Genomic DNA, 14,202 nt, shown 5'->3' with positions numbered 1-14,202 from the left:
AAAAAAAAAGAAAAGAAAACAGTCGTGCACATGTGTCTACCCCTTCACCTGCATTCCCTGAGCTCAGAGCAGGCACAGAGTAAGATGGAGGACCTGGGTGATCCAGACATTGACTGCAGTTCTTCCCCTGGAAGCAGCAGACACAGCACAGTATATACTTGAACCTCAACCTCTAAGTCTCAGAGTCTAGGTGGGAGACAGCGCATGCATGCATCCACTCATTGACCATCCGTCTTTCCTCATTCATCCACCATTCACTGAAATCTATGCCAGGTCTGAGGTTAGACTAGAGATACAAAGATGAACAAAGCTGGGAGTGGTGGCTCACAACTGTAATCCCAGCACTTTGGGAGGTGGCGGCAAGAGGATTGCCTCAGCCCACAGGTTTGAGACCAACCTGGGCAACATGGTGAGACCATGTCTCTACAATAAATCAAAAAATTAGTCAGGCATGGTGGCGTGTGCCTGTAGTTCCAGCTACTTGGGAGGCTGAGGCGGAAGGATCTCCTGAGCCCCTGGGTGACAGAGTGAGACTCCAACTTGGAAAAAACAAAAAGGAAGAGAAGGAAGGTGAGACATGAGGCTAGAAAGTTAGGTAGGAGCCATGCTGTGAAGCCCTGTGTGTGTCTTTCCCAGCATGAAGTATCAAATATTTTTAAGCCATGGAGAGATGGGATCCTATCTGTGTTGTTTGAAAGGCCTAAGTAATTCTGATGCATGGTTGAGGACGGAGCAGCCGTGCAGAAAATGGTGAGTGGATCACTAGACTGGAACAATGCTCTATGCAGAGGAACAGAGAGAGGCAAAGTTAAAATCCGGAGAGAGAGATCAGATTGTGGGACACACCTTGCCTGCCACATGGAGGTCTGGACATTGATCCTGCCCTCTGGAAACTCAAAGCCCATTTTTAAAAAATTTAATTTAATTTTTTTTTATTTATTTATTTTTGAGTTGGAGTCCTCACTCTGTCGCCCAGACTGGAGTGCAGTAGCCGCTCCCGGCCACCGCAGCCTCGACCTGCTGGGCTCCGGCGATCCTTCCGCCTCAGCCTTCCGAGTAGCCGGAATTATAGGCGCGCGCTACCATGCCTGGCTGATTTTTTGATGTATTGTAGAGATGAGGTCTCACCTGCCCAGGCGGGTCTCGAACCCGCAGGCTCAGGCAATCCACTCACCTCAGCCTCCCAAAGGCGCGGGATTACAGGCTGAGCCACCAAGCCCGGCTCAAAGCCCATTTTTAAAAAGGCAAGTATATCAGATTGAAAATTCAGAATGAGGCAAGAGTGGAACAAGGCTGCCAACAAACAAGTGCAAATGTGGGCTGCATGACCAGACGTGCGAGGGCAGGAGGAAGGAGGAGCAGCTCCTCCGCACTGTTTAGAACAAATCTGGACTATTATGATCAGTTCAGGATGTCACATTTTACAAAAGGAAGCTGTTCAATGAGTGTATGCCCACGGGTGAGCAGGACGGTGAAGGGTCTGGAAACAAAGTCTGGCGGGGAACAAATGGAAGGACTTGAGGTGCTTAGCTTAGACACAACATATCTGTCTTCAAATATTTGGGGGCTGGCAGGTGGTGAAGAAATTGGATTCTGCCCCCTCCAAAAATTATAGGAAAAAAAATTAGTGTAATTAAAAAAAAAAAGAATAGGCCAGGCTTGGTGGCCCAGCCTGTAATCCCAGCACTTTGGAAGGCTGAGGCGAGAGGATTGCCTGAGTCCGCGGGTTCGAAACCCGCCCAGGCAACTTGGTGAGACCTCGTCTCTACAATAAATCAAAAACTAGCCAGGTGTGGTAGCGCGCACCTGTAGTTCCAGCTACTTGGAAGACTGAGGTGGAAGGATCGCCGGAGCCCAGCAGGTTGAGGCTGTGGTGGCTTGGGAGCGTGCCACTGCACTCCAGTCTGGGCAACAGAGTGAGACTCCAACTCAAAAAAAAAAAAAAAAAAAAAAAAAAATATATATATATATATATATATTGGTGTTACAGCTCTTCACAAATGAAAAAAATCTATTTGGTAAGGGACTACACACCACATTGTTTGGAAGATTAAAAAGTAAAATGACCACCAAGAATTCTTATATCAGGACTTTTTTTTTTTTTGAGTCAGGGTCTCATTCTGTCGCCTCAGTGTCATGATCAGGGTTCACCGTAGCCTCAACCTCCTAAGCTCAGTCGATACTTCTGCCTCAGCCTCTGGAGTAGCTGGAACTACAGGCGTGCATCACCATGCCTGGCTAATTTAAAAAAATTTTTTTGTAAAGACGAAGTCTCACTATGTTGCCCAAGCTGATCTTGAACTCCTGGGCTCAAGTTCTCTTCCCACCTTGGTGCCTCCCAAAGTGCTGGGATTATAGGGGTTAGCCACCCTGCCCAGCTGTATCAGGATTTTGCAGGTCCTTCTGAGGCTACCTTTGTACAAATTAATAAAAACAACCCTTAAAAAGAAAAAATGAGGCCAGGCTCAGTGGCTCAGCCTGTAATCCCAGCACTTTGAGAGGCCGAGATGAGTGGATTGCCTGAGTCCACGGGCTCGAGACCAGCCCGGGCAACTTGGCAAGACCTCATCTCTACAATAAATAAAAAATTAGTGGGACATGGTAGCGCATGCCTGTGGTTCCTGCTGCTTCGAAGGCTGCGTTGGAAGAATGGCCGGGGTGGCTGTGAGTGTGCCACTGCACTCCAGCCTGGACGACGGAGTGAGACTCCAACTCAAAAAACAAAAAACAAAAAGAAAAGAAAAATGAAGTAATACAATTGGCATTTAAAAACACATTGACCCTGAGGCGGAAGGATTGCCTGAGCTCAGCAAGTTGAGGCTGCGGTGGTCAGGAGCATGCCACTGCACTCCAGCCTGAGTGACAGAGTGAGACTCCAACTCAAAACAACAACAACCAAAAAAACCACATTGACCATCTACTGTCAACCTGTTCATTTACTGTCAGAGTTATTTTCCAAAAGCAGAGGAAAGCTTTATTTAGAACTTAATATGACACTGACATAAACCAATTTTGAGTCAAAAAATTGAATGGTGTGTTTAACTTGGCAACAAATTTTATTTTATTTATTTATTTATTTGAATTGGAGTCTCACTCTGTCGCCCAGACGAGTGCAGTGGCTGCTCCCAGCCACTGCAGCCTCAACCTGCTGGGCTCCAGCGATCCTTCCGACTCAGCCTTCCAAGTCAGTAGCCGAAATTCCAGGCATGCGCTACCATGCCCAGCTGATTTTTTGATTTATTGTAGAGATGAGGTCTCGCCAAGTTGCCCAGATGAGTCTCAAACCCGCGGGCTCAGGCAATCCACTCACCTCAGCCTCCCAAAGTGCGGGATTACAGGCTGAGCCACCAAGCCCGGCTACAAATTTCATTTTTAAAAAGAGAGTTGAAAAACAAGTGGAGCTGCCAGGTGCAGTGGCTCATGCCTGTAATCTCAGCACTTTGGGAGGCGGAGGTCAGAGGACTGCATGAGGCCAGGGGTCTGGGCAACTTGGCAAGACCTCAACTTTACAATAAATAAATAAATAAATAAGGTTAAGCCGGCCTCGGTGGCTCAGCCTGTAATCCCGCGCCTTTGGGAGGCTGAGGTGAGTGGATTGCCTGAGCCTGCGGGTTCGAGACCCACCTGGGCAACTTGGCGAGACCTCATCTCTACAATAAGTCAGAATGAGCTGGGTGTGGTAGCGCGCGCCTGTAGTTCCGGCTACTTGGAAGGCTGAGGCAGAAGGATCGCCGGAGCCCAGCAGGTCGAGGCTGCGGTGGCCGGGAGAAGCCACTGCACTCCAGTCTGGGCGATAGAGTGAGACTCCAACTCAAAAAAAAAATAAAAATAAAAATAAAAATAAATAAATAAATAAATAAGGTTGGGCTTGGTGGCTCAGCCTGTAATCCCAGCACTTTCTGAGGCTGAAGCAAGTGGATTACCTGAGACCGCAGGTTTGAGACCAGCCTGGGCAACTTGGTGAAACCTTGTCTCTACAACAAATCAAAAATTAGCTAGGCGTTCTGGCTACTTGGAAGACTGAGGTGGAACCCAGCAGGTTGATGCTAGGGTGGCTGTGAGCATGCCACTGCACTCCAGCCTGGGCAAATTTATTTATACTCCACATATAAATAAATAAATAAGCCGAGAATGGTAGCACTTGCCTATGGTTCCAGCTACTTGGAAGACTGAGGCAGAAGGATTGCCTGACCCCAGCAAGTCAAGGCTGTGGTGGCTGTGAGCATGCCACTGTGAGCGTGTCCAGCCTGGGCAACACAGTGAGACGCCTACTTAAAAAACAAAACAAGCCGGGCTCGGTGGCTCAGCCTGTAATCCCGTGCCTTTGGGAGGCTGAGGTGAGTGGATTGCCTGAGCCCACGGGTTCGAGACCCGCCTGGGCAGCGAGACCTCATCTCTACAATAAATCAAAAAATCAGCTGGGCGTGGTAGCACATGCCTGTAATTCCGGCTACTTGGAAGGTTGAGGCGGAAGGATTGCCGGAGCCCAGCAGGCCGAGGCTGCGGTGGCCAGAGGCGGCCACTGCACTCCAGTCTGGGCGACAGAGTGAGACTCCAACCCCCAAAAAACAAACAAAAAAAACCCCACAAAAAAACCCAAGTGGAGTTATAATTTTCTAAGAGTTTTAAAAATCAAGGTAAAATAAGTTTAATTTTTTTTAACTCTCAAGCAAACTGAGCTAGTCTTATCTGGCTGTCTGCAAGGAGGCCCTACTGCTTCTGCAAACAGATCACCACTTTAACAGAAGTAGCGTCCACATCTAAGGAGAACTGATCAGAAACATGGATAGTAGGTGATGAGTTTGAAGTCTTGGTTATAAACCTAATTAAAAACGAAGGAGATGTGACTTGTGCAAAACTTTGTGAGTGGACAGAGGGGTAGAGGGTATACCAGAACTCTATGTAGCACAGAAATGTGGGATATATTCATATCTAATGAGAGGTGGTAAAGGTAAGTGAATTCAGTGTTGATGACCTTGGAAGCAGACTGGGAAAAGTCCCACGGAATGTACAGTTAAAATTATAGTGGCAGGAAGAAGATGGAATTTAGCAACCGAAGACCTGTGTTTTATCTACTATGCAATCTCACTGAGATTCAGTATATTCACCACCAAAATAATATCTATTTTGCAAATAATATCTATCTAGTAAATTTGTAATGAGAATTCTATGGATTAATTTATGTTAATATGCTTGGTACAAAGGTCACTTATTCATGTTATCCTTCATTTATTTGTTCACTTTTTAAACAAATATACTGAGTGCCTAGTGGATGCCAGGCATGGCATTATTCTAGGCACTGAGAACAAAAGAAGGAAAAAATTAGAAGAATCACTGCTTCATGGAGCCTACATTCTAGTGGGGATGGGGGAACAAGTAACCTTAAATTGTAATAAAGTTATGAGAAAAAATAAAATAGAGTAAAGGACAGAAAGTATGCACAGGGCCATTGGAGACAGTTTTACTGAGAAAGTGTCAATGAGCAGCCACTAAAGGAAAAATGAAAGTACAAGGCTGGGCGTGGTGGCTCATGTCTATAACCCCAAAACTTTGGGAGGCGAAGGCGGAGGCTGGAGGATTGCCTGAGCCCAGGGGTTCAAGACCAGCCTGGGCAACTTGGTAAGGCCTCATCTCTACTAGTAAAAACAAAAACAAAAACAAAAATTAGCTGGGTGTTGTGACAAGCACCTTTAGTTCCAGCTACTTGAAAGGCTGAGGTAGAAGAATTGCCACAGCAGATCGACGCTGTGGTGGCTATGAGTATACCATTGTACTCCAGCCTGGGTGACAGAGTGAGACTTTGACAAAGAAAAAAAGAAAGAAGAAAGAGAAAGAAAGAAAGGAAGGAAGGAAACAAAAAAAGGGAGGGAAGGAGGAAGGAGAGAGAGAGAGAGAGAGAGAGAGAGAGAGAGAGAAAGAGAAAGTCGGGTGTGGTGGCTCATGCCTATAATCCTAGCACTTTGGGAGGCCAAGGCGAGAGGATTACCTGCCCTATGTGTTTGAGATCAGCCTGGGCAACTTGGTGAGACCTCATCTCTACAATAAATCAAAAAATTATCCGGGTGTAGTGGTGCCTGCCTGTAATTTCGGCTACTTGGAAGGCTGAAGTGGAAGGATCACCTGAACCCAGCAGGTCAAGGCTGTGGTGGCTGTGAGTGCAGTGGCCACTGCACTCCAGCCTGGGTAACAAAGTGAGACTCTGAGAAGGAAAGAAGGAAGGAAGGGAGGAAAGAAGGAAAAGAAAGAAAAGGAAAAGAAGGTATAAGCTATAGGAATGTCAAATGTTAGGGTGTGTCAAATAGCAACTCAAGAGCCCCAAGGGCCCAAAAGAACATGTTTGCCATGTCCCAGAGTCAGCAAAGAGCCCAATATGGAAAGTACAGTGACCAAACAAACAGAAGGGATGAAGTAAGAAAGACAGGTGGAGCCAGACCTCAGTGAGTGTTGCTGGCCATGATTAGAACTTTGGCATTTGCTTAGAGTGACATGACTGCAGCTGAGGGTTCTGAGTGGAAGAATGATGGGATCTGATTTGTACAAAATCACATAATCTGATGCTGAGAATAAACTAAAGATGTGATGGGGACAAGGGTAGCAGAGAAAACAGTTAAGAGGTTGATGCACTGATCAGACTAGAAAATGATTTCTCTTGGGTGAAGATGACAGTAGAGCTGGTGGGGTTTGAAAGAGGACAATTTGTGGGATTAACATCCTTGAATAGGTGAGTGGTAATGTGCTCTAGTGAACAAGTAGATAAGGTGGCAGAGATAGGAGCACAGTCAGTTCATTAATAGTTAAAGAAGGAAAGGCAGAATATACACAGCCAAGATGGTAAGTGTGAAATGGCAGCATGTAGAGTAGACCCTCTCATTTCCAGGTTGCCCCTGAGGTGACAGTAATCCAAGGTAATCCATCATAAAGCAAGCCCACTGTTTCCTTTCTCCTGGCCAAAAGTCCAGTTTCAAGGCATGAGGAATCTGCTCATGTGGTCTTAGAGAGTGCATTGCAAAATGACCACAAAATCTTCCCAAGGACTGTTTTCTTGCCTTTTGCTAGTATGACTTTCTGCTCCTTCCTTAAAGAGGTGAAATCTCTTTCTCTACCCCTTGAGTCTCTAGCACATCACTGCCTTTCTTTCTATGAAACCTTCTGGGTATTCAAGAAAAGACTGTTATTTATGGCAGGAGTTCAACTGACTATATATTATAAATTCCTGAAATAATGTTGACCATGTCATTTGACTTTTGGCCTTCTCTTCAATTTTCATGATAAGAAACTTACGAGAAGGAAGACTACAACTTGTTAATGATGATGATATTTAGTTTAGGAGTAGCATCAATCTATTATGAGGTGCATAGTAATATATATTGAACCAACTCCTCTGATACCCCCCCAAATCTTTCTTTTCTTTGGGCATTGCCAAATTACCTTCCTGAGCTTGCTCTCGAGTGCTTTCCTTTGCACTGAGATAATGAAAGCTTCGATTAAAATGTAAATAATTTTTTTAAATGGGTGATAAGTGAAAGTCTTTTAAGATATTAACATCCTAGCCGGGTGCGGTGACTCACGCCTATAATCCTGGCACTTTGGGAGGCCAAGATGAGAGGATTGCCTGAGCTCACGGTTCGAGACCACCTTTGGCAACTTGGCAAGCCCTCATCTCTGCAATAAATAAATAAATTAGCTGGGCATGGTGGCGCATGCCTGTAGTTCCAGCTACTTGGAAGGCTGAGGTGGAAGGATCACCTGAGCCCTGCAGGTAGAGTCTGCGGTGGCTGTGAACATGCCACGGCCCACCAGCCTAGGCAACAGAGTGAGATTCCAACCCCCCCCCCAAAAAAAGTTAACATCCTGAAATGACTTAATCTATCAGATTAGCCAGCTATCTAGCAGAGCCTGAAGAAATAGGATGCAGAAAGAACTACATGAGGAAGAGAGGAAAGCATTTCCCGACACAGAGGGCAACTGGGAGGGTAGAATTGGAGAGGAAGAGCAGAAAAGGTACTAGGAGCTGAAGGATGGGTGAAGCTCTGTAACAGATGGTGGCATGGGGGAGGGGCAGGAAGATGGCTCAAAAGAGAAATGGGAGACCAGGTACCTACCCACTTGGCAACTGTGCATATCAACACGTGTCTATGAGAGGTGTTAGAAGGAGCACTGGAAGACTGATATTGGAAGAAAGGGGTTCTCTAGCATGTACTTTCTCCTCTCGGAACTCATATTCTCACTTCTAAACTGGAAATAGTACTCCTTCCCCCCTAGAATAGATATGGAGATCAAAAAAAAGCAAAGGAAGTCGGGTTGTTCATGCCTGTAATCCTAGCACTTTGGAAGGTGGAAGCAAGAGGATTACCTGGGACCGGGGATTCCAGATCAGCCTGGGCAAATTGGCGAGACCTCGTCTCTACAATAAATACAAAAATTAGCTGGGTGTGGTAGTGCATGCCTGGGGTTCCAGTTACTTGGAAGACTGAGACAAAAGGATTGTCTGAGCCCAGAAGATTGAGTAGCCATGAGTGTGCCACTGTACTTTAGCCTGGGTAACAGAATGGGACTCTGACTCACACACACACAAAATAAATAAAATTAAAAAGAAAAACAATGGATTGAAAATTGCTTTGTATATTGTAAAGCACCAGGCAAGTGGAGGTTTTGAAAACTATATTATTATATGTTTTGATAAAGGAAACAAAATAAATAAAAATAACTTTTTCAATATATGCAGAAAGTAAATAAAAAAGGCTTTCCTTTCATATTGAGCATCACGTGAAAACAACTTGGGAAGGGGAAACACATCTAAGCTAATGCTTTCCAATATTGGAATTATATGCACATAAAATGAAATTGCATCTGTGAAACAAGGCTTTTTATCTTACATTTAACAACCAGACATCCTGAACCACCCTTCTATGCCTTCCACAGCTTTTTAGTTTGGTGAGACAGTGTTCAAGTTGCAAAAAGCTGAGAGTGAGCAAGGGTGGGTGTAATGTGTACATTTCTTCCAAATATTTTTTGAGGGGAGATGGGCATTCTGTCAATTCTAGCAGTATTCTGTAAATATTTCCCTACCATTCAGTTGTGGAGCTGAAAGGGTTGTTAGATAGCATCTGTGCCAACTTCCAATTTTATATGTGAGGAACCCGATAGTACTCTAAGGTTGATGCATAGTAAGCTAGTGGCAGAGCTGAGACTCCAATGCAGGCTGTGCAAATCCTAGCCAAAAGATACTTGAACTATAGCGTGCTCTCCCCTTCCACTGGAATTTAGGCAGGACCCCAAAATCTTAGATTAGGGTTTAGGAAGAAAGCCTCTGCAGAATCTCACCTCAACTCTTAACTATAACTTTAGATTTACTCTTTTATCCAGCCAGACTAACCACTCCTAAGCCTCATGTCCCTAGGCTTAACCTCCCCGAAGAAACCTCAGCCTTAATCTTCAAGACAGGTAAGATTGCTGGCAACCTATCATGTCCACTTCATCTCCAGGTCTGGTCTACTCTATTGGGAATGACTGGTGGTGAGTTCGCCCTTGGATCTGACATTACTCTTCCTCCTCAGCCTTCCTAGCCTATCTCATCAGGCATTTTGTTCAACAGAAAGCTTGGCACTGCCTATGGTCACATGCAAAATCCAGATAATGCTGGCAGCTAGAGTTAGTCTGGAGGCTTGACAAAGTAATATTAAGGCAAAGAGGCAATTCCTACCAGCATGTCTGCCACTGCACAGGCAGAATGAGCTTCATGCCAACCGTGGGAGCAAAATCCCACATGCCTACTTTCATGGTGTCTAATTATCCTGTTTATTGACTTTCATGAAGGAAAGTAGCTAAGATCACGTAAAGCAATCTTTCAATTGAAGAAACCTACATTTAATCTGAAGATCTAATTATAGATACCAGGGCAGAAATGTCCAGAAACACACACACACACACACACACACACACACACACACACACACACTACACACTCTCACCAATCCATTTATATGTCTATATTAACATGCTCAGACAGACACTAATGCACACATGCACACACTGAAACATGCATTTACACATAGTAAAATATTGTCTCTATCATATACTCAGATATTATCAAGCAGATTGTTAATTCCTTTCCCGCACATTAAGACACCTCCTTTAAGACCATTTCTGATACTCTCCTCAGTCTGACTGTTACAAGTGTGAGACTCCCTTATTTAGAGGGGAAGGTCACCTCAGTCTCTCACAGCTGACGAGCAAGAATCTATTTATGTTTGAAGGCAAAAGCTCAGCTCCCCTCCCCAATCATCAAAGCATCTTAATTCCGTATGTTCATGAAAAAAAAAAGATGCATTTCACAGTTGTCTATCTAATACACAGCATCAAATGGCTGACGCTTGTTTTTCTCTCATTCCTTATTAAAATTAAGCAATTGATCAACAATGAAAGTATTTTCATTCTCAAAATTCATGCATCCAGGTTGTGTGTGTGTGTGTGTGTGTGTGTGTGGAGAATCTGAAGACCCAGCAAGCTTTTCAGGTGTATTAACTCCTCAGTGAGAAATGGAATGTAACTGCAAGTGAGATTTTTGAAAGTGAAATTGACTAAATTTCCTTTCAATAGAGGAAGAGGAAAAAATACTTTGGAATTATGGAATTATCAGGAAGCCAGAGAAAGCGTGGAAGAAATCACCAAAGGAGGTTGGGAAATACAGTGGCAGCGGAGTGGGGAGGCACCTTTCCAATCTTAAAATCCCAGCTCTCATGGAACCCATACGGGTCTCCATGTCTGGCAGACATGCACAGAGGAGAGCCAACTAGACCTCGTTTTTGTCACCAACGACACAAATGAGTGTCATTACTGCTAGCATTATCACCGTTATCTGCATCTCGCATGGCGAGGTGCTGGTACTTACCCCAGTAGATGAGCACGAGGGAAGCCAGGGGAAACAATCTGTTGAAGGCAGGCATCTTCTTCGGCTGGTGGCTTCCAAGGCTGAACAGAGAGATTCCCTCCCTCAGTCAAGGACTGCGCCCTCTCAGGTTCTTTCGAGGAAACCCTTCGGGACGAACTGCCCCAAGGGGGCGACTACTTGTCTGGAAGAAGGGCCGAGCGCCGCGCCGGGGGCTGCCCTGCGTCTTTTCGAGCCGGGCGGGGGTTTCGACTCGAGGCCACCTCGGCGCGCCGCCCCAGTTCGAGGGAGCGGAAGGGCCGCTCGGGGCTCCCCCTCGGAGCCGGGGCTGGGAGCCGGCTCAGCACCAAGGACAGCAGCCTCCCCGCCCACCCCAGAACTGCCCCGGCCGGTTGCTCTCCTGCCTCTCTTGTGTGCGCCTCGGGCAAGCTCAGCTCGGAGGGAGTCGCACGGCTGGCCCTAGGAGGCTGGGCTGTCGAAGGGGTCCAGGTTGATCCTCCTCGCGCCTCCCCTAGGAGCAGCTACGCTCGAACCAGGATTCCCCGAGACTCCGGAGCTCCGGCCTCATCCGCCCTGATCTGCCTCTTCAGCTGGGCGTGTCCCCAACGAAGCCACCGGGGCCGCCCGTCTGGGCTACAGAATTCTCTCCACGTCGGTCCCGTCCACACCCGCCCTCGGCTCCCCGGGGAGGTGCAGAGAAGCCAGGGAGGAGACGGAAACTCCCGTTCGCTGGCGACCTCGGAGGTGGGTGGGGGGTGGGCAGAGAGGCTGAGCCCCTAGCCGGAGCTCGCTTCCGACCGTGCGGGGTCCCGACCCTGCGTGGCCGGCGATCCGCCGCCCCTCGCCAGGTCCCCGGCCGTGTGTGCTCCAACAGCCTTGACATGCGCAGGCGACTCTCCGCCCCTCCGCCACCACGGACCCTCCCCCCGGTGCACACACTCCCCACCCGCCAGCCGGCGTGCCCCTCCCAGGCCCGAGCGCGGCGCCGAGCGGGGGCGGAGCCCTGAGCGGCGCAAACACCTCCAGCCCCTGAGACTTCTCGGCTCGCTCGGCGGCCGGTTCGCTCCAGGTCTCCCCCTCACGCCTCCGCCCCGCCCCGGGCGCGCCACCTCCCACCGCTCGCACCCTCCAGGCAAGCCCGCTCCTCCCGCGCAGACACGCTTGCCTCCAGCTCCGGGAAGGGGAGGGTCAGATCTCTTTCAGGCAATGATGTCATCTGCAATGTGCTTGGTAACGCGGCTCCCGACTTCGCCCCCCACCCCCGCCAGACCCCATCCCCTCCAGTTCTCCCTGTCTGTCCTTTGTCTACCCTTGAGTAACTGGTTCCGGGCACAGCGAACGCAGCAAGATAATCCCTGCTGAGGGCAAGGGGGGTAGGGGTGAGGCGCACCTGTTCCCATGTTCACCTCGTCACCCAGCCAGGTGATCAAAATATCAGCACAAAAGCGGGGGTGAGGGGCAAAAGAGGACTCCTCTTCCCTTCCCCAGGTTCTTCGCGGTCCTTCTTGCTCTAACCACTTTTTCTTTTTTTAAGCAGATAGTGTTTGGCTTCTTCCAACTCTTAGCTACTCCCTAGTCCTAGCAGCTGTTTGAGTGCCCCGCCCCATCTCTGGAAGAGAAACCTGAACCTTTCCACTCAGTTATAAACTCAAAATGACATAACAGATGAGGAATGCCTGGAACCGAAGCAAAAGAAAGGTTAATACAAGAGCCTCTTCTCCAGTCCCGGTCTTACCCTATCCTGCTCTCTTTCCAAAAGGGGAAGCTTGACATGGATATTGCAAAAGGGCATTGGCAGAGCAACAGCTGACTGTGAGTAGACCACACTCAGGAAGTGCGCCCTCCTGACATCTCACAGAGCAACGGAATGTCCCCAGTAGGATCCTCTTCCTGGGCAGGGAGCCACCAGGCCGTAAACTCTGTGCTGTTTTGAGGACCAGCCTTTGAAGCATACCGTGTAAAACTTGGACAGGAACTTAAAGTTGACTTCATTCGGCCTCTTTTCAAATTTCCGATTCCCCCAAGAACATTCCTGATGAATAGGCGTTGACCTTGTTCAGTGAGGAGGGTTTTTGCTTAAGGTAGTTCTTTATATTTCAGTTCAATTCTGTGGACTCCTCCTCCCTCCCCAAACCCCAGTAAGTGGTCCTAATACTGTTGTCTCTTTAAAAGAACCATGCTTCCCCAGCTCCCACCCCAACGCTTTTTTGTTTGGGACTAGGCTTCCTTGGTTTCTGCCAATGTATTCCCTAGTAGTTTCCAACCCTTAGCAACCCTAGTCGCTTTGTCAGGAAAATTTTTAGTTTGTCAGCATGATTCTCCAAATGACCTCTAGAACAAGAAATATATTCCCTGTGTGGTCTGGCCAGCATGAATCCAGTGGAATTATGACCACATTTGCTCTAGAGGGTACTCAAATACATTTACAGTCTTATCTCAGTCATAATGATTTGTGTTCAATTAAAATCCCTAAGTATTTTTTACTTGACTTGCTGCAGAGTCATTTTGTATTTTGGAAATTTTATTATAAAACGGCATGAAAGAGTAAACCGAGGCAAGGTGGGCTGGTACCGTGGGAATAATGCAAGATTGCAACAAAGAAGGAAGTAGAAAGAAGTCAAGCTTATTATTCACCTTTTGCAGATGAAAAGGGGGCTGGCACTCAGGTGAGTGTGGCTCCAAAGGGCTGAGGACTGGGCATATTTAAGGCCCTTGGGACAAGGGAGGTCTTGGGCCCATAGGGGTTTGGGCCAAAAGGAATGTCCAGGGCTGCGTTGTTCTTTGATGTTGAAAGTAGTCACAGCCGGGGTGGGTGGCTCACCCACAGGGGTGTTATCCCGCGCCTTTGGGAGGCTAAGACAAGTGGATTGCCTGAGCCCACGGGTTCAAGACCCGCCTGGGCAACTTGGCAAGACCTCATCTCTACAATAAAACAAAAATTAGCCGGGCGTGGTAGCATGCGCCTGTAGTTCCAGCTACTTAGAAAGCTGAGGCGGAAGGATCGCCGGAGCCCAGTAGATTGAGGCTGCAGTGGCCAGGAGCGGCCACTGCACTCCAGTCTGGGTGACAGAGTGAGACTCCAACTCAAAAAAAAAAAAAAAAAGTAGTCACAGTGGGGCACGGTTGCTCACGCCTATAATCCCAGCATTTTGGGAGGTTGAGGTGAGAGGATTGCCTGAGCTCATGAGTTCGAGACCAGCCTGGAAACTTGGCAAGACGTCATCTCTACAATAGATCAAAAAGTTGCGGGGCATGGTGGCATGTGCCTGTATTTCCAGCTACTTGGAAGGCCGAAGTGGAAGGATCTCCTGAGC

General features: G+C 47.5%; 1 protein-coding gene across 3 annotated transcripts in view; it reads right to left on the bottom strand.

Annotated features, from left to right (window-relative positions):
- SCN3B (sodium voltage-gated channel beta subunit 3) overlaps positions 1-12,171 on the bottom strand; it is a 25,557-nt gene extending 13,386 nt beyond the window's left edge. The window contains exons 1-2 of one of the 3 annotated variants that reach the window (XM_008073192.1): positions 12,014-12,171; positions 10,892-10,971 (exon numbers count right to left, since the gene is read on the bottom strand). In XM_008073192.1, the coding sequence (XP_008071383.1) occupies positions 10,892-10,971; positions 12,014-12,104 (171 nt within the window). In that variant the 5' untranslated portion in view covers positions 12,105-12,171. Of the gene's footprint in view, positions 1-10,891; positions 11,391-12,013 lie in introns of those variants that run through there. The other 2 variants (XM_008073191.1, XM_008073193.1) reach the window with 2 other exon arrangements.
- Between the last annotated feature and the right edge of the window lie 2,031 nt (positions 12,172-14,202).

This window comes from Carlito syrichta, unplaced genomic scaffold (genome assembly GCF_000164805.1).
Source record: "Carlito syrichta isolate Samal-C Ts95f unplaced genomic scaffold, Tarsius_syrichta-2.0.1 Scaffold315753, whole genome shotgun sequence".
NCBI lineage: Eukaryota > Metazoa > Chordata > Mammalia > Primates > Tarsiidae > Carlito > Carlito syrichta.
Note: the sequence above shows the minus strand (reverse complement) of the source record. Positions and strands in the feature narration are given on the sequence as shown.